General features: G+C 48.6%; 1 protein-coding gene across 5 annotated transcripts in view; it reads left to right on the top strand.

Moving 5' to 3' along the window:
* The window catches only part of NCKIPSD (NCK interacting protein with SH3 domain), a 53,687-nt gene that overhangs the window by 11,146 nt on the left and 23,756 nt on the right, over positions 1 to 18,785 (top strand). For all 5 annotated transcript variants that reach the window (XM_075052644.1, XM_075052643.1, XM_075052646.1 and 2 more), the window contains 3 exons: positions 10,994 to 11,106; positions 11,878 to 12,079; positions 16,504 to 16,591. In XM_075052644.1, coding sequence (XP_074908745.1) covers positions 10,994 to 11,106; positions 11,878 to 12,079; positions 16,504 to 16,591 — 403 coding nt within the window. The remainder of the gene's footprint in view (positions 1 to 10,993; positions 11,107 to 11,877; positions 12,080 to 16,503; positions 16,592 to 18,785) is intronic.

Here is an 18,785-nt window from a genome sequence, read left to right as displayed (position 1 = left end):
TAGAAGCTTAAGATCTCAAAATGATATTGAGCTGTGGTCACTTTAAAAGCTTTTAAAGACTATTAATATACTAATAATGGCCGAGCAAAAAAGTTTTCCCAACAAAACCACTATTGGCAATGTTTGGTCTCGTGTGACTCTTCAGATGTGGAGGACCACCCAAACCTCTCATAGCTGGGCCGTGGGAACTTATGAGTGGCAAAGAGTGATCAGCCTTGAACTGGAGGAGTTTAGACGGGGCGTGTGTGTGTGAAGAAAGGGTGAGGGACAGCATGCCCTTGGGTTGTGCAAAGCACAGGGCTTGAGAGTTACTGTAGCCCTTTGCTTGCTGTCAGGCAGCTTCCACCACCTTCTCTGCCCTGTGGTGGCCTTGTGCACTGGAGAGGTCCTGCTCCGGACCTCCGCCATGGAGGGGCCACCAGCTGGGTCGGATGGAGGTGAGCGAAGTCCTGGCCATCTCCCTTCCTGCAGGATTTGTCCCATTGGAGATGGGCTGGAAAGATTTCCTGAAATACAGCAATTTGCTCTTGCTGATGCCACTGAGTGAGGTGGATGCTGACACAAGTGAATGTGGCATGTGAAGAGGTGGATGCAAGATATCAATGCTGTAATAAGGCACGTGAGCTGGGTGAAAGTTTTGCGCATGAGAAGTGAACAGTTCAATAAATGCAGGTTTTTTCTTGTTCGCTGCTTCGGGAAGTGAGGAAAACAGGATTATGGCTGTTCTGCTGTCTGTAGCACAATGTCCTAAGAAGACATTCCCATCCTGTTCCCATTTCTTCGTGTTTGCTGGGGAGCCTGTGCCACTTTAAGCTGCAAAAGGAGATGGGATTATAACTTGCAGCTAAAGCAGTAGGCTATTTTTTCCCTGCAGATAGTGTGGGACACTAATGAATTGCTCTTCTTCCGTGACTCACCTCTTATTTCCTTATAGGTGAAATGTCAGCAAATCCAGTTGAACCTTTAATCTTTTTTTAAGGTAAAAAAGCCCACTAAACAAATCCCAGAATATGTTCTTGAACTGAATCTAGAGATAACAGCAAGTTAGCCTCATTCCTCTGATAAACACAGCTAAACTTGCAATTCTCAAGGTACTTTTGTAGGTCAATGGAAACTGTCAGTCTGTCTAAGTTTTGCAGCACAGAAAAATCATGTGCTGTCCACTCCCACTGTCTGCCAGTCAAAAAGCAACTCAGGAGGCTGCAGGATCTTTAGTTCATAATTTTCTGGGGTTTGTTTTGGCTTGTGTTCTGTCTTTAGGATCATGCATATAACAGCTGTAGTTGTAAGACACTGCTGTAGATCTCGGTGGTATCTTCATTTATTTTGGGGTATGAGTTAGCATTAGCTTTATCATTGAACCAATAAAGCTCAATTGTGTTGACTTCCTGGGTTTGGTGAGTGTCTGGGTGCTGATTGCTTCAGCAGAAACATCCACTTTATCAGGAATAAATGTGCTTGCAGGAGCAGCTCTCAGCTAACAAGCATGTTGGCATACTTGGGTATTTTGTCTATGGCCAATTAGCATGATCTACCTCTTGACAGCTTAGCCTGTGTGGAGTATTTCAACCCTTCTGATACCCCCTCTTGTGCTGCCCTGCACCTGCACCCTCAACAATCTTTAAATGGCTTTGCTATAATTAGCTAGCACACCTAACTTCATGTAATTTTTGTGTATAGCACTAATAAGCCTAAAGCATGAATAGCATCCCCATTCGGTAGTGCTACTCCGAATGTGTCGAAATATATAGCTACCAAAATCTATGGTAGTGGATCGAGGGAGATGCCTGTTTTCTTTCAGAAGGAGGTGTTCCTTCTTGCCTTAGCCTTACAATGGCCTACCTGAAAGCAAATGAGCATTTGAGGGTTGTCTTTTACTGGGAGCCCAGCTGTCATGCTTCTTGTTTAAATCCCTTAATGAGTATTTTGTACCCAGGTTAAAGTCATGAAGGCTGCTGACAGCCAGAGGGAGGCTGCTGGGACTGGACGTGCCGTTCTACTTGGGTGGAAGACTTGTTTGGGATTCCCATGTTGGGAAGTACCTGCCCAGCACAGGGAAGCTGTGTTTCTTCCACACCGGTGGGAGCTGGTCTGTACAGCCTGAAAACATTGGGGAGGAGGTGGCTGGGTACCCTGGGGTTTCCGAGTACTGATATTTCAAATACCTGTGCCTGTGACCCAGGGGGGGGCTGTGGACAGAAGAGAAATTGCCAGCAAGATCTATATTATGGGAACGTTATAGAGAAATTAGTTTTTTAGGGGCGCCTACTTTACAGAAACTTTGTAAGTATGCTTGCTCTCTTGGGTCCCTGGCCTGAAACACCGTTAGCAGGAGAAATCCTCAAGGATCTTGGTCTACCTGATTGATGTGCTTGGGAGTTGTGTGAAGGGGTGATGGTAAAAGGACTGTTTGTAAGTGATCCCTCCACCTTGGAATGAGCTTTGCTCTGTGGAAATGTGGAGCTGCTCTCTTTGAGCAGAGACACAGCATAAACCCAGCCTTTCTGGTTGCTGTTACTCTACAGTTGCTTGGAGCAATTCTACTCCTGGTAACAAATACTCAGGTTTTTCCATATGGTGGTTTGGGGGTCATTTTGTTTTGGAGTAGGTCGCAGATATGGCCTGATCACATCACTTTGATAAGCTACGTTTTGGGTAGGATGCGCAAGTAACTTGAAGAAAAATGCCCATTACAGAGGGAGGTGCTGGGTTTTCTGTATGAGTTAATGTGGTTTCTGGTCCTGCCCTGCTGGCTTTCTTTTTATTTTGGGGTGTGCAGGGGGAGCTGCATCCCTTCATGGCAGAAGAGGCAGTGTTTATTTGGCATGCAGAGTACAGGACACAGGAAAATTATTTTCTAGCCAGCCTGTTAACTGCTCCTGCAGCCATCAAGCTGCCTTTGATCCTTCCGACTGGAATCATCTTTGGGGAGAACTTTCCAAGGCCTCTCTCAGGTTTGCTCATGGTAATGCAAGGCAGGTTTTCATCTTTGCAGTGACAGCTTTGCAGGAAGGACCATGGGCTGCACCAGGCCTGGCAGCTCTGATCCTGGTGCTGCTAAAAAGATCCTGGGGATTTGTGTCTAGTTTACAATTTTGTGCAATTTACATCTGTCCAGGAATAAAACTAGCTGATGACTTTCCTGTGTTTGCCCTGTGAGGATGGAAACTCTTTTCCCTCATTAGCGGCTTTAATAAAATACATATGGCTGTTCATACAACAGATACCAGAAAGCTGCGCTTGTTCCCTTTGTGGCAGACTCGAATTGTTCATGCCCAAGCCCACAGGTTCTGCACTTCCTTGGATGGTGACCTGTCCACCCTCCTTGCCCCTTCTCCTTCCTGCCCTGCCGGCATTCCCGGGTTGTATGCCTGTGCCAGCTGCTGGGTCTGCTTTCCCGTGTTCACTGGGGCTGAGACAGCAGGTCAATTTTCTTTTCCAGTCTCCCCTTTCCTGTTAAGTCAATAAGAGATGCTTTACAATTTGTCCATCGTTTCGGGTTTGGGCAACATGGTAATTATGCCCAAAGAGCAGCATAGCTGCAGTTTGCCGCCTTCTGTCCCTTGCCAGAAGGTTGGTCACAGGAAGAGGAGGATTTTGGAAGAAAAGCTGATAAATCATAAATTCCCTTGCAAGATGAATCATGAGTTATTACCTCTTTCTCAAACACGTAACTGCATGCTGTGAAATCAGTGCCAGTCTGTGGCATGCAGGAGGCAAGTCCCTTTCAGTTAACATGTACATACCTGCTCTTCTCTTGGATCTGTCTTTGCCTATCAGTTGAATTGCCAACATACTTGCAATTTTTCCTGCTTGATCCCTGGAGACTTTACTTATTCAATACTCACGTGCTGGAAATGTACTTCAGGGTGGAGATGAATGAGAAGGGAGAGAGTTCTCCTGAATGTGGCAGAAATTTGAATTTCTTGGTCCTGCATCTCATATGACTGTCACCTTTCCAGCATTTTGGTACAGTCTCTGCTATGGAAGTAGATTTTGGGGGGAAACTGAACCTTCCTCATTGAATGCCAGAAGAGGAGCCAGAACTTGCATGGTTTCCCAGGCTCGTTTCTTCCTCTGGGCTCTGTCCTTGCCCCTTGTCCTGGCAACACTTGGCAGACCTGATAAACTGCAAAGAGTGTTTCTGCAGTTGGGTATTCAGCCCACATCCAAGTTGTAGTCGGCCCAGCACTCTGGGAAGTTAGAAATTAGTTGCATTTTTGGTCATACTTAATATAGGGGCTTTCTTATGCACCTGTGCTTAATTGCATGCAAGTGATCTAGGAGCTGTACTGAATCTCAGTGAGCAAAGGGCATTTGTAGCAGTTTGTTGGGCTACCAAACTGAAGACTGTGTAAAGACCCCTTCTGCTGGGCTTTTTTTGCAACTTTTAATGCTAATACGTCAAAAGTCCTAGAATAACTGCTAGCACTTCACTGCAGCATCTTTCCTTCCACCTTGATATATGCTGGTTCGTAATCCTGAGCTTTCATCGAAATAGAGGCTATCTGCAGTTTTCTTTTTCAGTGTAGATGGTAGCTCAAATATATATGTGTATGTGTATAACTTATGTGTACGTATATGTAAGTAGAAACAGAAGTTTCTCCTGCACAGATGCAGTGTTGATCATGTCTGATATTGACTTGACAATTGTCTGCCAAAAGGATGCTAAACAGGTAATCCTAAAGAGAGAGGCAGCTCTGTTGTCTGGTGGCTGTTTGCTTGGAACAGGCTGAGCCAGAGTAGTCCCCTGAAGCATTGAGAGCAGCAAGAATTAAGGCAGCCGAGAATGGCAAGATATGTAAGTATGTGTTGACTGCATTATTTTAAAAACTTCTGTCTCTGCTTTTATCCTCGTAGAGTGTTTTGGCTTAGGAGATGTGTTCTGGTTACTGGAGGGTGCAGAATTACGAGGGGAGGGAATCAATGGCTGATTCTGATCATCGTGGCCAGTAAGCAGGGTCTGAGTGTGGCTGGAGAGACCCAGGATGAAGCATTTCCACCTTGTGAAGTACAAGTGTGCAGTGGTGGGCTGCATGTGTTTCATTGTTCCTCAGCGTGTCTCTGCCCCCTTCTCTCCGACTCTGAAGCTGCCTGCTCATGGGAGAGAAATCAGTTGAAGTTTGGTTGCTGTGCATCCCTCTGCTGCCTTCAGGGTTTTGTTTATTCCAAATGCCACTCGTGCCTGTACTATCCCTAGTTAGTATATCTCTTTTGCCAGGAACTCTGGCTTTTGCTTTAGCATGATTTGCACAACTTAAGCCCTTTCCCCGGCTATCCTTTCTCTTCATTTCTTATTTGTGCAGGCTGTCTGCTCGAGCGGCTGCTGTCAGCACACAGTGGAAAAACACCGATCTGTTAGAAACCCACTATAGCATATCAGCAGGAATTCCAGATCTGTTTCTGGGCTGCCTCTTTGTCAGAAGAGCTCAGCCATGTCTTTGTTCGCTTGCTAGTGAGTCAGAGATGCTGCAGGTTTGTTTGGAGCTTTTCTCATCTTATTTGCTCAGTAATCAGGACAGTTGCCCATTGTTTCACTTGCATTTTTATCATGGGTTTTTAAGTGCCGCAAGGCACAGTATCTTCATGCTGACAAGAATAAGTTAATGCATATCTCTTAGCCAACAGCCTGGGGACTAAAAATTTCTGATTGGGGCTGCAAAAAGGGGAAGAGAAAGGAGCTGAATTTCTCAAAGCAATGCAAAACCCAAAACTCAGCCCATTTGTTTGAGCTGTGTGGTTCAGAAGGGGGAACGCTTATCTGCTACATCACTCTGCTGCGGACAAAGGCTAGTTGATTTTTGTAAATTGCTGCCGTGATCATTTAAATCTGGAAGGAATATAACATGCAGACAGTCTGGCAGTGACTGGGGACTAACGGCATGTGACCTAAGAGGTGGCATTCGGCTCTGATTTGAGTAACAAAGAACCAGCCTGTGCCTGTGTACGCCAGCGGGATAAATATCCTAATTTCAGCAGTGGTCCATGTCTGTGCAGCTGCATGAAAACCGAGCTGTCACTGGAGACAAAACTTTGTCTGTCTTTTGTTGTTGTGTTGTGAGAGCTGGTGCAATGACATGAGGGTGAAAATCAGCAGCCCTGCCTGGGCACCCCTATGACTGCAAAAGCAGCCGCAGGAATGAGGGCACCGATTCCTGCACATGCAGAAGAGCAAATGCCTTTGATCACTAAAAACTGGGGAGGCAGGAGGAAAAAAATGCTGTATTTTCTTGGATCAGCCCCCTGCAGAGGCAAAGAAAGGCCTGCCATACGTTAATGGGCCACTTTCATAAATGTGGGAGTCTCGCGCACGCAGGGTGGCTCAGCCTGTCTGCACTGATGCAGCTGTCAGCCTGTTTGTCTAGAAAATGCTTTTCTGAAAGGTATGATTATTCTAGACTGTTGAGCAAGTTCTTCTGTGTGAGCGCATTTAAACAACACCGGCAGTATGCGTGGAAGGACTTAAACCGAAGAGGGAGGGGGGCAACATTTTCGATAGTCCTGGGAGAGCAGGACAGGAGGCTGTGCTGCCTGCACAGCGAGACGCCAGTAGTGTTTTCTGAAATGCTTGGGTCTCTCATCAGGCCGTACGTGGGGAAGCAGAGGTGTGCGACACATCCTGCGCACGTGTGCTCTCTTTGAGGAGATGGCTTTTGGGGCAGTGAAGATGAGAGCCATGTGAGCCGTGGGGGTGAATGCATTCCTGCCTGTGCACGGCCGTGCCCCATGTTGGCCACGCTTAGGTACCCACGAGACATCCTGGAAGGATGCTTCTTAAAAGCCTGGCTTTGGCCCTGGGAAAGGCATCCTTCCCCGCCTGCCTCGGGAGGAGGGGAGTGCAGAGCACCCCAGGGCAGTGCTGGGGTCTGGGCTCTGTCCCTCGTCAGGTGTGGAGCCCCCTCCTGCGGACAGGGGCAGGAGGAGATTGGCAGTGGGCTCTGGGGAAACCCTTTGTTTGCTCGTGTTATTAGCAAGGAGAGAGGAAGTAATGATTTATTGATGCTTCTGTGATTCTCCTACACCGGGCTATGATATGAAGGAAGAAATTCTGTTTCCCGGCTGATATTCGTGGCTCTAATTGAGCTGTAACTTGTTCCTGCAGGGCAGCTCGTCTGCAGGGTGCCGACTGTGCCCCCAGTTCTCCGATACGGCGCCTCATCAGCCAGTCTAGTCCGTGATCGTCAAGGGTCACTGCTCCGCTCTTCCCCTGCCTCTTGGTGTAGCCAGGCTGGTCGTGACAGGCTGTTCACAGAGCCCAGTGTTTCTCTTGCTGCAGTGTTTTATTTGATTAAACCAGAAATATCTGATAGAGGGGGCGGTGGCCACTCCTTTTTGGGGGTGAGATGCCACGTGAATGTGGATCAATACCTCGCCAAAATACCCCCCTCTTTTCACGGTACGTTGGGCAGAAGGCGGTGTCCTATTGATGCCTCTTGGCTGCAGCCTGGTAGCTGTGCCACCCCATGCCAACCGAGGAGACCCCTGCGCTCACCCCGTAAGGGTGGGCACGCGCGGCCGGCACCTTCCGCGACCGTCATTGCCCTATCCCTGCCACCTTCTCTGCCTTTCGGGAGATGCCGACGTGGCTGGGCCGCTGGCGAAGGTAACTGGTGAAGGATATAGTTAACAGCTAGCATGCCGCAGTGGCTGCTCGGGGCTCTGCCAACCCCCGCCCGTGCGGTTACCAGCACAGCTTCAGTAAATCCAGCTGAATTCCTGGGCTTTACTTGGTACGTCTCCTCTGACAGCACGCTGTGCAGCGATGCCCTTTTTGTGTGCTCCCTCGCTTCCCTGTGAGCCTTCGCTTAGCCCGCGATGAGCAGGGTTTCATCTCTGTATCCTGGAGCGTGGGAGGGGGCAGGGGCAGGATCAGGATCGTAGCAGAGGGCCCTGCGGGGGCGAAAGCAGACTTCTGAGCAGTCTTTCCTGCCTGAGCTCAAAGGCTTTGCTCTGTTACCTTGGTGCTGGTTTGTGACCTCTCTCTTTTGCAGGCCCTGGAGCTGTGCGTGGTCAGGATTGCCTGCGAGTGTGTGAGAAGGTGTGGGTGCGCGCTGCCTGGCTGTACTGCTCAGGACCTCTGCTGGCCTGCGTCCCAGCTGCGAGCATCCTTGGGAGCGGGTGCTGGATGCAGGCAGGAATCCCTGCCAGCGCTGCAGAGTGACTGGTCTCCCTAAACTGCATGGGGAGAATGGCAAGGCATGTGCATTATCCTGAATTGCTGTGAGCAGGTAATCCCTTGAGTCCTAGGGAGAAGGAGATTGTAGGTGAGACATTGGCAAATCTGACTTTTGCCCCCCACCCCCGCAACCCATGCTCCTTTTAACGTGCTTTTTTGTCCATCCTCTTCAAACAAAGCAATGCCATTTGGTTAATCTGAGGAGCGTGCAGATTGCTTCTCATCACATGATTTACCCAGGATACTGATTTCTATTTTTTAAGCTTATGACTGTAGTGCAGGGGATCCCCAATGCTGGGTGTTCTACAAACCCTGAATCCAAGGCGACCCGTGTGCTGAAGACCCTGCCCCCTGACCAGCTCAGCTGAGCAAGGGAGGAGGAGGTGATTTACAAGTAGCGTCAACAATGTCATAAAGTGCAAGTGGCAAGTTAATGCTGCTTTTTATTCCAGCCCTTTTGACAGGGCCCTGTTAATAGAGGGTTGGGGAGCAGAAACAAAGGAAAGAGCACAGCAGCTAAAAGCCGGTTGTCACAGCACTGCTGCATTAGTGTGAAAATGCTGTGTTTTATCAGAAAAGAATCGCCCTTTCCGTAACAAATGACATCTCACAGCAAGTAGCAGCTCCAGCTTGTGGATTCCTGTGGGCTGTGGATGATGTCAGTGTGCCCTCTGGAAGAGGGCAGAGACTCTGAGCTGTTCAGTAGGATTCAGCGTTCTGTACTGCAATCTTCCCTGGGAAGATCAGACTGAGAAAGGGTTGAAACCCTTGGTGGGGGAAAGCCTGATGGGCTGGGGAGGGTGAGCGAAGGCAGCACGAAGGGGTGTATCTTGTGGAGGGCTGGTGGTGAATGTGGAGGGACTACAAGTGGGGGACCAGAGAGTGTGCCAGGGCGGGTGTTTGGAGGCTGTAGCAGGAGCTGTGTTGAATTTTGGGGTGGGAGCTCACATGGGAGCAGCACGAGGGCAGGTGAGCTGTGCAGAGGGCAGGGGTCTCCGGTGCTCAGAGCAGCACTGGCATTCCCCTGGGGATAGCAGTGCTGGACGCTTCTGTGCTGCTCCCCTTTCCCAGAGAAAGCGTGCGGCTTGCCATAATTTGCTCTTATCTTCTCGGAAAACAAGATGCATTGTCTGAAATAACTTGCCTTTCCTTCCAGCGCTCCTTTAAATGTGTTCAAATGCGCTTTGCTCCATTTCCTTACTTAGATCTGTAGTTAGAGGTGGTGAAATGCTCCCTAAGCCATACGGGGCTGCTTGGAGACTTCATCCCAAAGCTGGGTTCTGAGTGTTGGTTTTGTCCTTGATCTGATACTTCAACAAATTTGGTAGGTGTATTTTAACATACCTGGTTTTATTTCTAAAGTTTTCCCCAGTTGCTTTCTTCCCTATCTCTCTCTCTTGGGAAAATAAACAAAAAAACCAACAACAAAACCGTTCCTAAATTTTTCTTTTTCAGAGCTGAGTATTGCAGAGGTGGCCTCTCATCCCTGCCTTGTTTGGAGGGTGTGTTTTTCCCCCACAGTCTGCGGTAGCTGTTAATTCACATTTGGTTTAGTAATTAATCAGGATATAAATAATACATAGCATGTTATCAGAAAACTGTATGCCAGTGCTATGGAGGCAGGCACTTTCGGCCCCGGCAGGGAGGGCTTGCCTTCTGCTGCTCTGCAGCCCCCTAAGGCCAATTAAGGTGCATCCTTGATGAGATGCCAGCCGCTCTTTGGCTGGATAAATGGCTGCTCTGATGCAGGGAGGAGGGCAAAACAAGTGAAGATGAAGGGGGTTGTAGTGTTCAAACAGCTGCAATGAGCGCTGGAGTCTGAGCACTCCCCTCCTTTCCTGCTCCGTCCCTGCGTGCGTGGGCTGAGGCTGCCAGCGGTGGTACCGAATGGATGGTGCAGGCACCAGCGGCAGCTTATGGGAGACCTGTGCGTCTGCTGGATCCGGGGCAAAGACTTGGTAGCGTGTCCTTTGCCTTCAGCCTTAGTCCTGTAAAGGTCTTTTCTTCTGAAGGTGTGTCAACTGTTGATAAACAAAGCCTTGAAGAATGTCCCAAGTGTGGAAACCTGCTTTACCTTCCCGTGCCCCTTTGCTACAGCTCTTCTAGCCTCCTGTGTAAACCCAGGGAATGACGTCTTTGGTATTTCTTGTTTCAAGGCTGGTGTTTATTTCAGCTGCAGTAATGAGTGCTAAACTGGCTGGCAGGAGGAATAAATGTTGCTATGACAGTTTGGGTGGAGATTTAGAAATGGCACTTCAAGTTGCAAAACAAGTATAAAAACCATCAAGAAAAAAGCAAGCAAAAATGCAAACCCAGAGCCAACGGACTCTGAAGGCCACCAGATTTCAACTCTGTCTGTAACATTCACAGCTGTGTTTGCTCCATAGCAGGGCAGCAAGAGCAGAAATAATTGAGCTTGGGATAAGCTGGGCTTTACAGTGGGATCTCAAAAGCTCCCTGCAGCAGGCTGAATATTCAAGGCTGCCGCATGGTCCTGAAGCTCTGTCCCTGGCCCTCCTGTAGGGATCATTCGACTTTGGTGCTCGTAACAGTGACTTTCTTTTCCAACCGTAAACCTTGAATGGGCAGACTCAGTTGGAAGCACAGCTTCAAATATATTTCCTCTAGAGGAAGGAGGGAAAAGTGAGATGGTGCTGAGATGGGGTTCAGGCTCTGGGAGCTGTTTGTTGGCTATTTGGCTCGTGCGGTGCCTGCTCTGGGGGTTTCCTGTACTGTGGTCTTTCCTGCCATAAGCTCTGGTACAAAAGAACCGCAGCTGAAGCAGCGCAGTAACATGTGGGATGTTGTGTTTCTCAGGTGCTGGAGCAAGATGTGGTTCTCCAGTCTATTGACCGTGCCATTGAGGCTGTGCACAATGCGGCCATGCAGAATGGGGGGAAGTACAACCTGGAGCAAAGAGATGTCCTCCAGTAAGTACAAAGGGCGTCTGGGAGAGCTGGTGGATGGAGGGTGGTCAGCACATGATGCTAATGTCTTTTCTATTCTTGGGGGTCAAGTTGGACGTTGTTGATTTGAGTCCCTATGCTGCAGAGTGCTGATGCACTTGGAGAGCTTACCAGTGTTTGAGCTGGTAGTTGATGCTGCTCCCCCTGTCAACTGCATCCAGCAAAGCAGTGCTTTGGTCTTGCCCCTCTATCCACATGCATGTAAAAAAGAGGAAACTCTCTGCTGTGTTGTAGGCTTGGAGGAGAAATCAAAAACCTTTCCGGATGCATTTTCTCCTCTCTACCAGCCAGGAATTGTAGAGGTTGTTGGCATGTGGCACAAGGTCCTTAATATGTTCTCAAATAATTGCTCTTGAGGAGAATTTTTGTTTTTCTCTGACACCTCACACTCTGCGCTGAGGCACGCTGGTTTAATCTCAGTTGAACAGCGATTCTAAAGTGCAGGCAATTTCTGAAGCTTGCAGTGCAATATGTGACTCTCCCTCGAGGAAGAGGCATTTTTCTCCAGCGAACTGATGAATAAATCATGGGCTCTTGCAAAGCCTCTTCCTTCCTCCCCCAGAAGTGCTTCCTTAGTTTTTAATGAAACTGGAGTTGGTGTTCAGAGTAATATAACCCATTCTGGTATATATAGCCCAAATGCAAGAAATAATTTAAAAATATCATTTAAATGTTGCAGCACGGTCACTCCCTTCCTTTAGCATTGCTGTTCCTGATGTCGTCATTCTGTTTCAGAAAACTGATCCATCACCGGAAGGAGACCGTGTCCCGCAAAGGTCACTCTCCCACCCCGCAGGGGATGGTTATGACACAGTCCTCCAGCGACCACCATCTGGATGTGGCACGCCAGCCCAACGGGGTGTGCCGGACAGGATACGAGCGACATCACAGTCTTCCAAACACCGAGTTCGAGGAGGAGGATGAAGGTCTCTATCAGGTAACAGTGGCTGGACACTTTCTAGGTTCCTTCTTTGGTGGTATGGCATTGCTTGTCCTGTTTAATAAAATGCCTTTGCAGCTGAAGTCACACAGCGAGTGTTTGTGCTGCTTACCTGGGATTACTGCAATGTAAATTGATGCTGTCTCTGTATAAGAAGTCTGGAACAGTCCCTCTGCCATTTACACTTGTGATGATTTTGGGGATCCTTGAGGGTCCATAGTTTTATGGTGACATGCGAGAGCCACTCTGTATTGTGTGACTGTCTCTTAACAACTTCCTAAAAGAGTTGCAAGCTCCCCAGAGAATACTTTGAAAAACAGTTTTGACGTGAGCAGCAGAACTCCCTCCGAGTACTCAGCACTGCTTTGTTTCCCCCTTGTTAAATCTGTACAACAAGATCTTTGGTCATTAAGCGTTTTATCTGCTGTGGCTGCCTATTTTTACTATTCAAAACAAAAAATATCCTTCTTTGTCTGAATGTTGCTTGTCATGATGAATTAAAGGTAAACTGCAGGAAATGTGATTTAGAGCAGATTTTTTTTTTATCTCGGCGGCAACGTTCCAAGGTTACTGTGCGGCGCCAGCAAGGCTTCAAAGAAGTAGCCCAGGACGGATGCAGCAGTTGTTGGGGATGAATGATATGGCTAATTACACTGTGTAGGTATAGCTGGATGTTAGGTCTAAAGGTGCCAAGCAAGGATGAGCGTGGAGATTTTTTTCTCCTACAGATGAACATGTGCACTGTAGTTTTTCTTCATCTATCTGGGATAAGCATTTTGAGGCAGTGTTTATAAGGTACTGATACACTGTCACTCCTAGCAGATGAGGCTTGTTTTACACTTGAAGAACTGAGAGTCTGCAGAGATGAAAGGTAGCTCTGGCTCAAGCAGAACACGGCAATCCCTACAAACCCCATTTTTCTCCTTGGTATTCGTTTTTGTTTCTGGGCAGCCAAAACCAGCTCCATTCTCAAGCCTGTACATTATGCACTAAGCAAATGGAGCACCTTACAGCCCATTCTCTATGCTGATTCCCTGTCTTTATCTGGTCTGTGGTTTGGTTGCTTGCCAGAAAGGAGCAAGACAGATCCCTTGGCTGACAAAGAACTGTTTCTGTCTGGGTGGCACTGAGGATGCAGTTGAAGGGCTTCCAGCTTAGCCCTGTGCTGGAAGCACTCCTTGAGATTTTAACAGCTCAGTTGAGGGATTTCCTGTGTGCTTCCATATTTCAATATGAAGTGGAGGAAGCAGCACTGCTTTCTTCCACTGGTTATGGAGCTGCCTAATAGAAGATCTACTGAAGTCTAAACTTTCTCATTAATTCTGGAGAAGCAGAGGTCTTGGGATGTGCTTTTCACTGCTTGGGATTTTCAGGTGCGTTCAATGTTTGCATCTGAAATCTTAAGCAAAATTTGAGGTGTAAATTTCCTGTTGGTGGCTTTGCTCCCAGGGCTGAGCTGGGTGAAGTACTTGGTGATGGCACCTGTGCTGATCCTCTCTTCAGCTCCTCCATAGTTATCGTAAGGTGGGAAGCTGGGGCAGTTACATACCAGCTGCCAAGGGAGGAGGTTGGGCTGTCAGAGTATTTTAGTCACAGTCTGCTGCATTTGTGCATGCTCAGTGGATTTGTGATGCTCGTCTCCAGAAGCCTTTGCTGCAGACCAGATGCCTGGCTTGGCAGAGTTAGGCTGGAGGAGGTGGTGGGCAAGGGATTGTTGGTTTGGCTTTTTGTTTTGTTTTTCTTTTGTTGAAAGGTTCCTACTATAATAGCATTATTCCAAGGAGTTGAAGGAGTGGTGGTGGTCTCTGCCTGCCTGGCTGGGAAGGGGATGGGAGTGTTGTGGTTGAGTCGGATCTCATCTTGAGCAGAGCCTCTGCTAGCAGTCCCTGCAAATTGGAAAAGGAGAGGAAGCACATGTGTAAAATCCATGGATTTGGGGAAGTTCACAGCCCCCTTGTAGAGGCCTGGGGAAAGGGAGGCTTTCAACACGTGTGTAGGTGCTTCTCTCTGGACCCTTGGTAAGGTCCCTCCTCTTTTCTCCCCTCTGGGCAGGAGGGATCTGAGCTGCAGGGACTCCTGCATGGTCACCGTCCCCACGGCAGCTGGACAGTGGATGTTTTCTCCCCTTTCCTCCACTTCCATTGGGGAGGGTTTGGTGTTGTACATCCTCTCTTAGCCCCATGCAGCAGCTGGGATGTGGGGCGGAGGAAGGGGATGGCCATCAGTTACCCCTTGAGACTCCTAACTGTGTGGTGGCTCACAGCTTGGGCAGGCATCAGCATGGGGAAATTCATGTGATGCTTCACGTTCTCATTGCAGCGTGCGTGGCCATCTAAATGAGGCTGGCAGGGCTCTGAGCTAACATTAGCTGTACATCTATTAATTTAAGCACTAGTCTGTAATAGCTGTGTTAAATTTGCATGGTAAATTTGGAAGGGCTAATGAAGCCATGGAGATACTCCAGAATGACCCAACCCTAGCTATCTCCAAATAATGTCACGCGGCTCCTCTAAGCTCTGAGCCTGCCTGTCTGCTAAATCCCGCTGCTTCAGTAATCGTGGCCGTGCCGTGCCAGGCAGCTCTGACTCGTGCTGTTAGCTCCATCACTCTGCAGAGAGGGCTCTGCTTTTAGCACAGCTGAGCTTTCCGGATTTGGGACCAGCCTTCCAACCACGCAATGCAGAGACCTCTCCTTATCTGTTTGGCCTCTCTCAGCTGTGCAGTCTCTCTTTGGACCGACATGGATCATTTTTGAAGCTGTATGCAAGTATCATATAGCATTTTACCCAGAGAACAATGTAGGCTGGATTGACAAGAGCAGAAGAGCTCAGGCTGGGAGTCTGCAGCAGTATCTCTTACTAATCCACCAGCTGAAGGCACTTGTAAAGAAGTGACTTGTTACGTGACATAGTAAAAGGTTGGATGTATTGGGTGTTGGGTGGGAGAAAGGAACTGAGAGATCCCTTTTTAAAGTGTTTGTAAGCTGTGCAAACTGCTGTGTCTTCACTTGTCTGGTAGGGTCCAGACATGGGCTGTGAGCACCGTATTGTCAGCTTTTGGCATAGAGTCTTGAACATTTGAGGTGGCTCCTGAAGGTGTCTTATTTACAGGAATATCTTTGCTCCCATTTCAGAGGAGGTTTCTGCCCTTCCTGGATCCAGGGGGAAAAAAGTACAATTTTCATTCTCCTTGTTCTGAGTTATTTAAGATAGAGACCTTTCAGGGGCCTGTCTCAGTTTTTCACTGCAGGAACTGGCAGTGCTCTGTGCCCTGTGTGGCGTTATAGGGCTGTTCAGCACTGACAGATCACAGCAAAACTCCTCTTCCAGGGCTAAACAAACCTGGAAAATTGGCACTGTGTGGTAGCCTGAATGTCACTATAGATTCCAGCTGGCTTCAACGTGGGCTACCTGAGACATCCAGGCCATCACCTCCTTTCCCTTCCCATGCTGCCCTGGATGGTTTTGCTGCAGGCAGCAATTGCAATACCCCATAAAAACAGAGGCATGTTTCAGGCAGCAGACTTTGAATTGCAGAAGTCCGAAGACCCCGAACTGTGTCTCCTGGCCCTGAGCCACTGGGATGTCAGGATTAGGGTATTGATGCAATGTGCTTCCACCTAGCTTGGCCACTGTGTTCAGCGGCATCCTACTGATCAGAGGTTAACCCTGAGGTTACACCTCACCGGAGTGATTCTGGGTGAAAGCAATGTCAGGGATCATGGTGTTTGGGTCCGAAAGGAAAAGATGAGTGTAGGAGTCTGGGTCTGGGGCTCGTACGCTGCTGGCTTGGCATTCCTAGCAGAGGCGACTTACAGGAGAAACCCCAGATGTGGAGAGTTAATGCAGCTCCCTGGCAAAAGCTTTTCCCAGGGGGTCTTGCTATAGGTAGCGTAGGACTGCACAGAGGGTCTAGCCCTGTTTTCTCCCTGCATGAGCAGAAATAGCTCTGAAAGCATGGAAAAGGCATTTACATGTCTCCAGTCCTTGGCTTTGTCTTTCTGCAAGGGTATTTGTAGCTGATGTAATGGATCTCTCCAGAAGAGTGTCTAAATACGCACTCTGTTTGCAGCCTCTGTGGAGCTATTGAGAGTAATGTGGAGTCATGGTGAGTGTGTGGGATCGCATTTGGAATAAAGGAGGAGTAAATGCTTGACAGGTCTACACGATGTGTGTGCTGCTGAACACAGCAATTAAACAAGGGCTGCTTTGCCTGTCACAGGGAGGGGATGAAGCCGGCTTGAGTCCTGCTTTGTTCTTCTTGGAAACCGCCTATTAATATCTGTCCTCCTGAGAAAACTTGCCCGAATGATGAGAGAGATGTAAGGACAAATCTACACACGCACACGCGAGAAAGGTTTCATAACAGAGAATGTCTTTATTGTCAACCTCCTTTGATTGCTCTGAAATCTTTCCTTATAGATCCCACCACAGCCCCGGCGTGCTGCTCCTATCACCCCCCCACCTCCAGAGAAACGCAAGAATGCACAGATTGCCGCTCCCGTTAAAAGTAAGGACAAACCACTTTCCAGATCTCGGGCACGAAACAGACACTGGGTGATGTAACAGTCATGGTGCCCGCATGCTTTTGCTTTGTGCTTAAAGACCATCCTTACATATATCCTAAATTCCTATAGGTTTTATATCCTTATATATATATATCCTAAATTCCTAAAGGTTTTAATGCTAATGATCATAGCTGGTGGCCAGTGCTCCTTCAAGCCTTCTCTGATCTGGGAGAGTCTGGGCAGCCTGGTACCTGTGGATAGGTGCCAGGTATCCTCCTGGTCCTCTGGTGCCGGTGGCCCTGGGAAACGTGGTGCTCTCCAAGGAGCAAACTCTGTGCCTGCTCACGAGGCTAATGTGGCCAGCACACAACCTTGGTGATTTACGATCCTTGTGGGTGTTTTTCTCCCACAGACACCGTGGCCATCTCCCAGCAAGGCAGAGGGATTTTTCCCTGGCAGTGCAGAGTGCGGTAGTTCACCAGGGGGAGCTCACCGGTAGCTTTTTTTAGGACAGGCCCAAGTCTGCTTTTGGCTCCCAGTCTGTCAGGCACTTCTTTGTACAGCGCTCAGATGGGATTTCCATAAAATCGGCGGCTGTTGTCTGTAAGGAGCAGAAATAATAACAGGGACCCGGCTGTGTGTATGCTGCCCACAGGCAGGGGATCTGCTGGTCGTGAGCACTTCAGAGCAGAACAGGACCATGGGGCTAAGGCAGGAGCTTCTCCGTCTTCGGCACGGTTGGGCTGGCAGAGGCAGTGGTCATCTTGCTGAGTTGCTGTCAGCTTGCCCAAGTGCTTTCCTGTGCTGTGACAGTCATGCCGTTAGTGACACAGCCCATCTCAAGCCCACTCATGTCCCCTTGTGAGGAGCAGGGCAGAGCTGTTGACCTGCAGGTATTTAATTGAAACTTGGGGCTGGCACCAGCTTGTTTAATGGTACTTAATGGTATTGAGCCATTTTTCACTGTGGTAGTGGGAGTTTGCAAAGGTCAGTTTCCTTCAAGTCATTGTCTTGATTAATGAAGCATAGTGGGAACTATGATTTGTGAATGCTCGTCTGTGAGGAGAAGGAGAAAAAAAGAGGAATACTGAGCCCCTGTGGGAGGGAAGGGCCCTGTTTTTCTGCCTAGCTTGTGCTTGCTTTGGGTGGAGTGGTGGATGGAGTAGTGGAAGGCTCCCAGGACCAACGGCGCGGGAAGGGTTGGAGTTGCCTGCAGGGGTGCAGCAAAGGTGTTTCACATGTCTGTCCCACTGGTCCTTCCTTTGGTGTGTGGGAAACTGCCTTTCCTGGGAGCTGGGCTCCCTGTGGGGCGCGCTCCTTCTCTTCCAGTGCTAAGGTCAGCTGCTCTTGTGAAACTCTGGATGAAGGTGGTCCAGTGTTTGCCCAAGTAACTGTTTTCATAGTCAGGGAAGGACCTGGATACATTTCTGTCCCCTAGAAACTAATGGATAATGTTTACCAAAATTATATATTAGACCAGGTTAAAGGAAAGAAAAATCTTAACATCTCTTTGCTTGCAGTGCTTTTTTTTTTCCTTAGAAGATGGGACAGCTACCACAGCTAGAGCTAGTCAAAACTAGAGGCGGGGAGGGGGAGAAATACAGTAGAGCAGCTAATGTGGAGGCTTGTGAAAGTGGTGGATGCTAGCAGGGCTGCAGGGCTCATCATCAAATGTTGGAGAGTGCTGAAAGGGAGAGACTAGAGGTGTTGTCAGCCAAATGTTTCCCTCACAGTTGGTGTTAACCATGGCGTGCAGTCGGTGAGGTGCGTGCAAGAGGGAGGCGCGGGCTGGCGTGTGAAGCCTTCAGTGTCTTGCAGTTCTCAGGCACCATCATTCACAAGTGAGGGCTTAAATCCTGAACGCAGAGAAAGGCCCTTGTTAAGCCAGGGGGAAAAGACTTTTCTGTCCCTTAGTCCTGTCCCTCCCTCCCTCCCTTCCTTCCCCTGCGTAAAACACTAAGCCCTTTGAAGGGTATTCATCTCAATAGAGTAGTTTTCCCCTTTCTAAAGAGGTGATTGTGCGGGAATGCTCCAGAGAGAATTGGTACAATTTTGCTTTGAGATAAGTGAGGCAGGAAGAGGAGTTAAACTGCTCTGGTCGCATGCACAATGAGCCTTTTAATGGACTGTGCTGTAGCAATTTGTTTTTTTCTTTTTTCCTTTGATGCTGTTGCTAAGGCATTTTTAATTGTTCCC

This window comes from Buteo buteo, chromosome 21 (assembly GCF_964188355.1).
Source record: "Buteo buteo chromosome 21, bButBut1.hap1.1, whole genome shotgun sequence".
Classification (NCBI taxonomy): Eukaryota; Metazoa; Chordata; class Aves; order Accipitriformes; family Accipitridae; genus Buteo; species Buteo buteo.
Note: the sequence above shows the minus strand (reverse complement) of the source record. Positions and strands in the feature narration are given on the sequence as shown.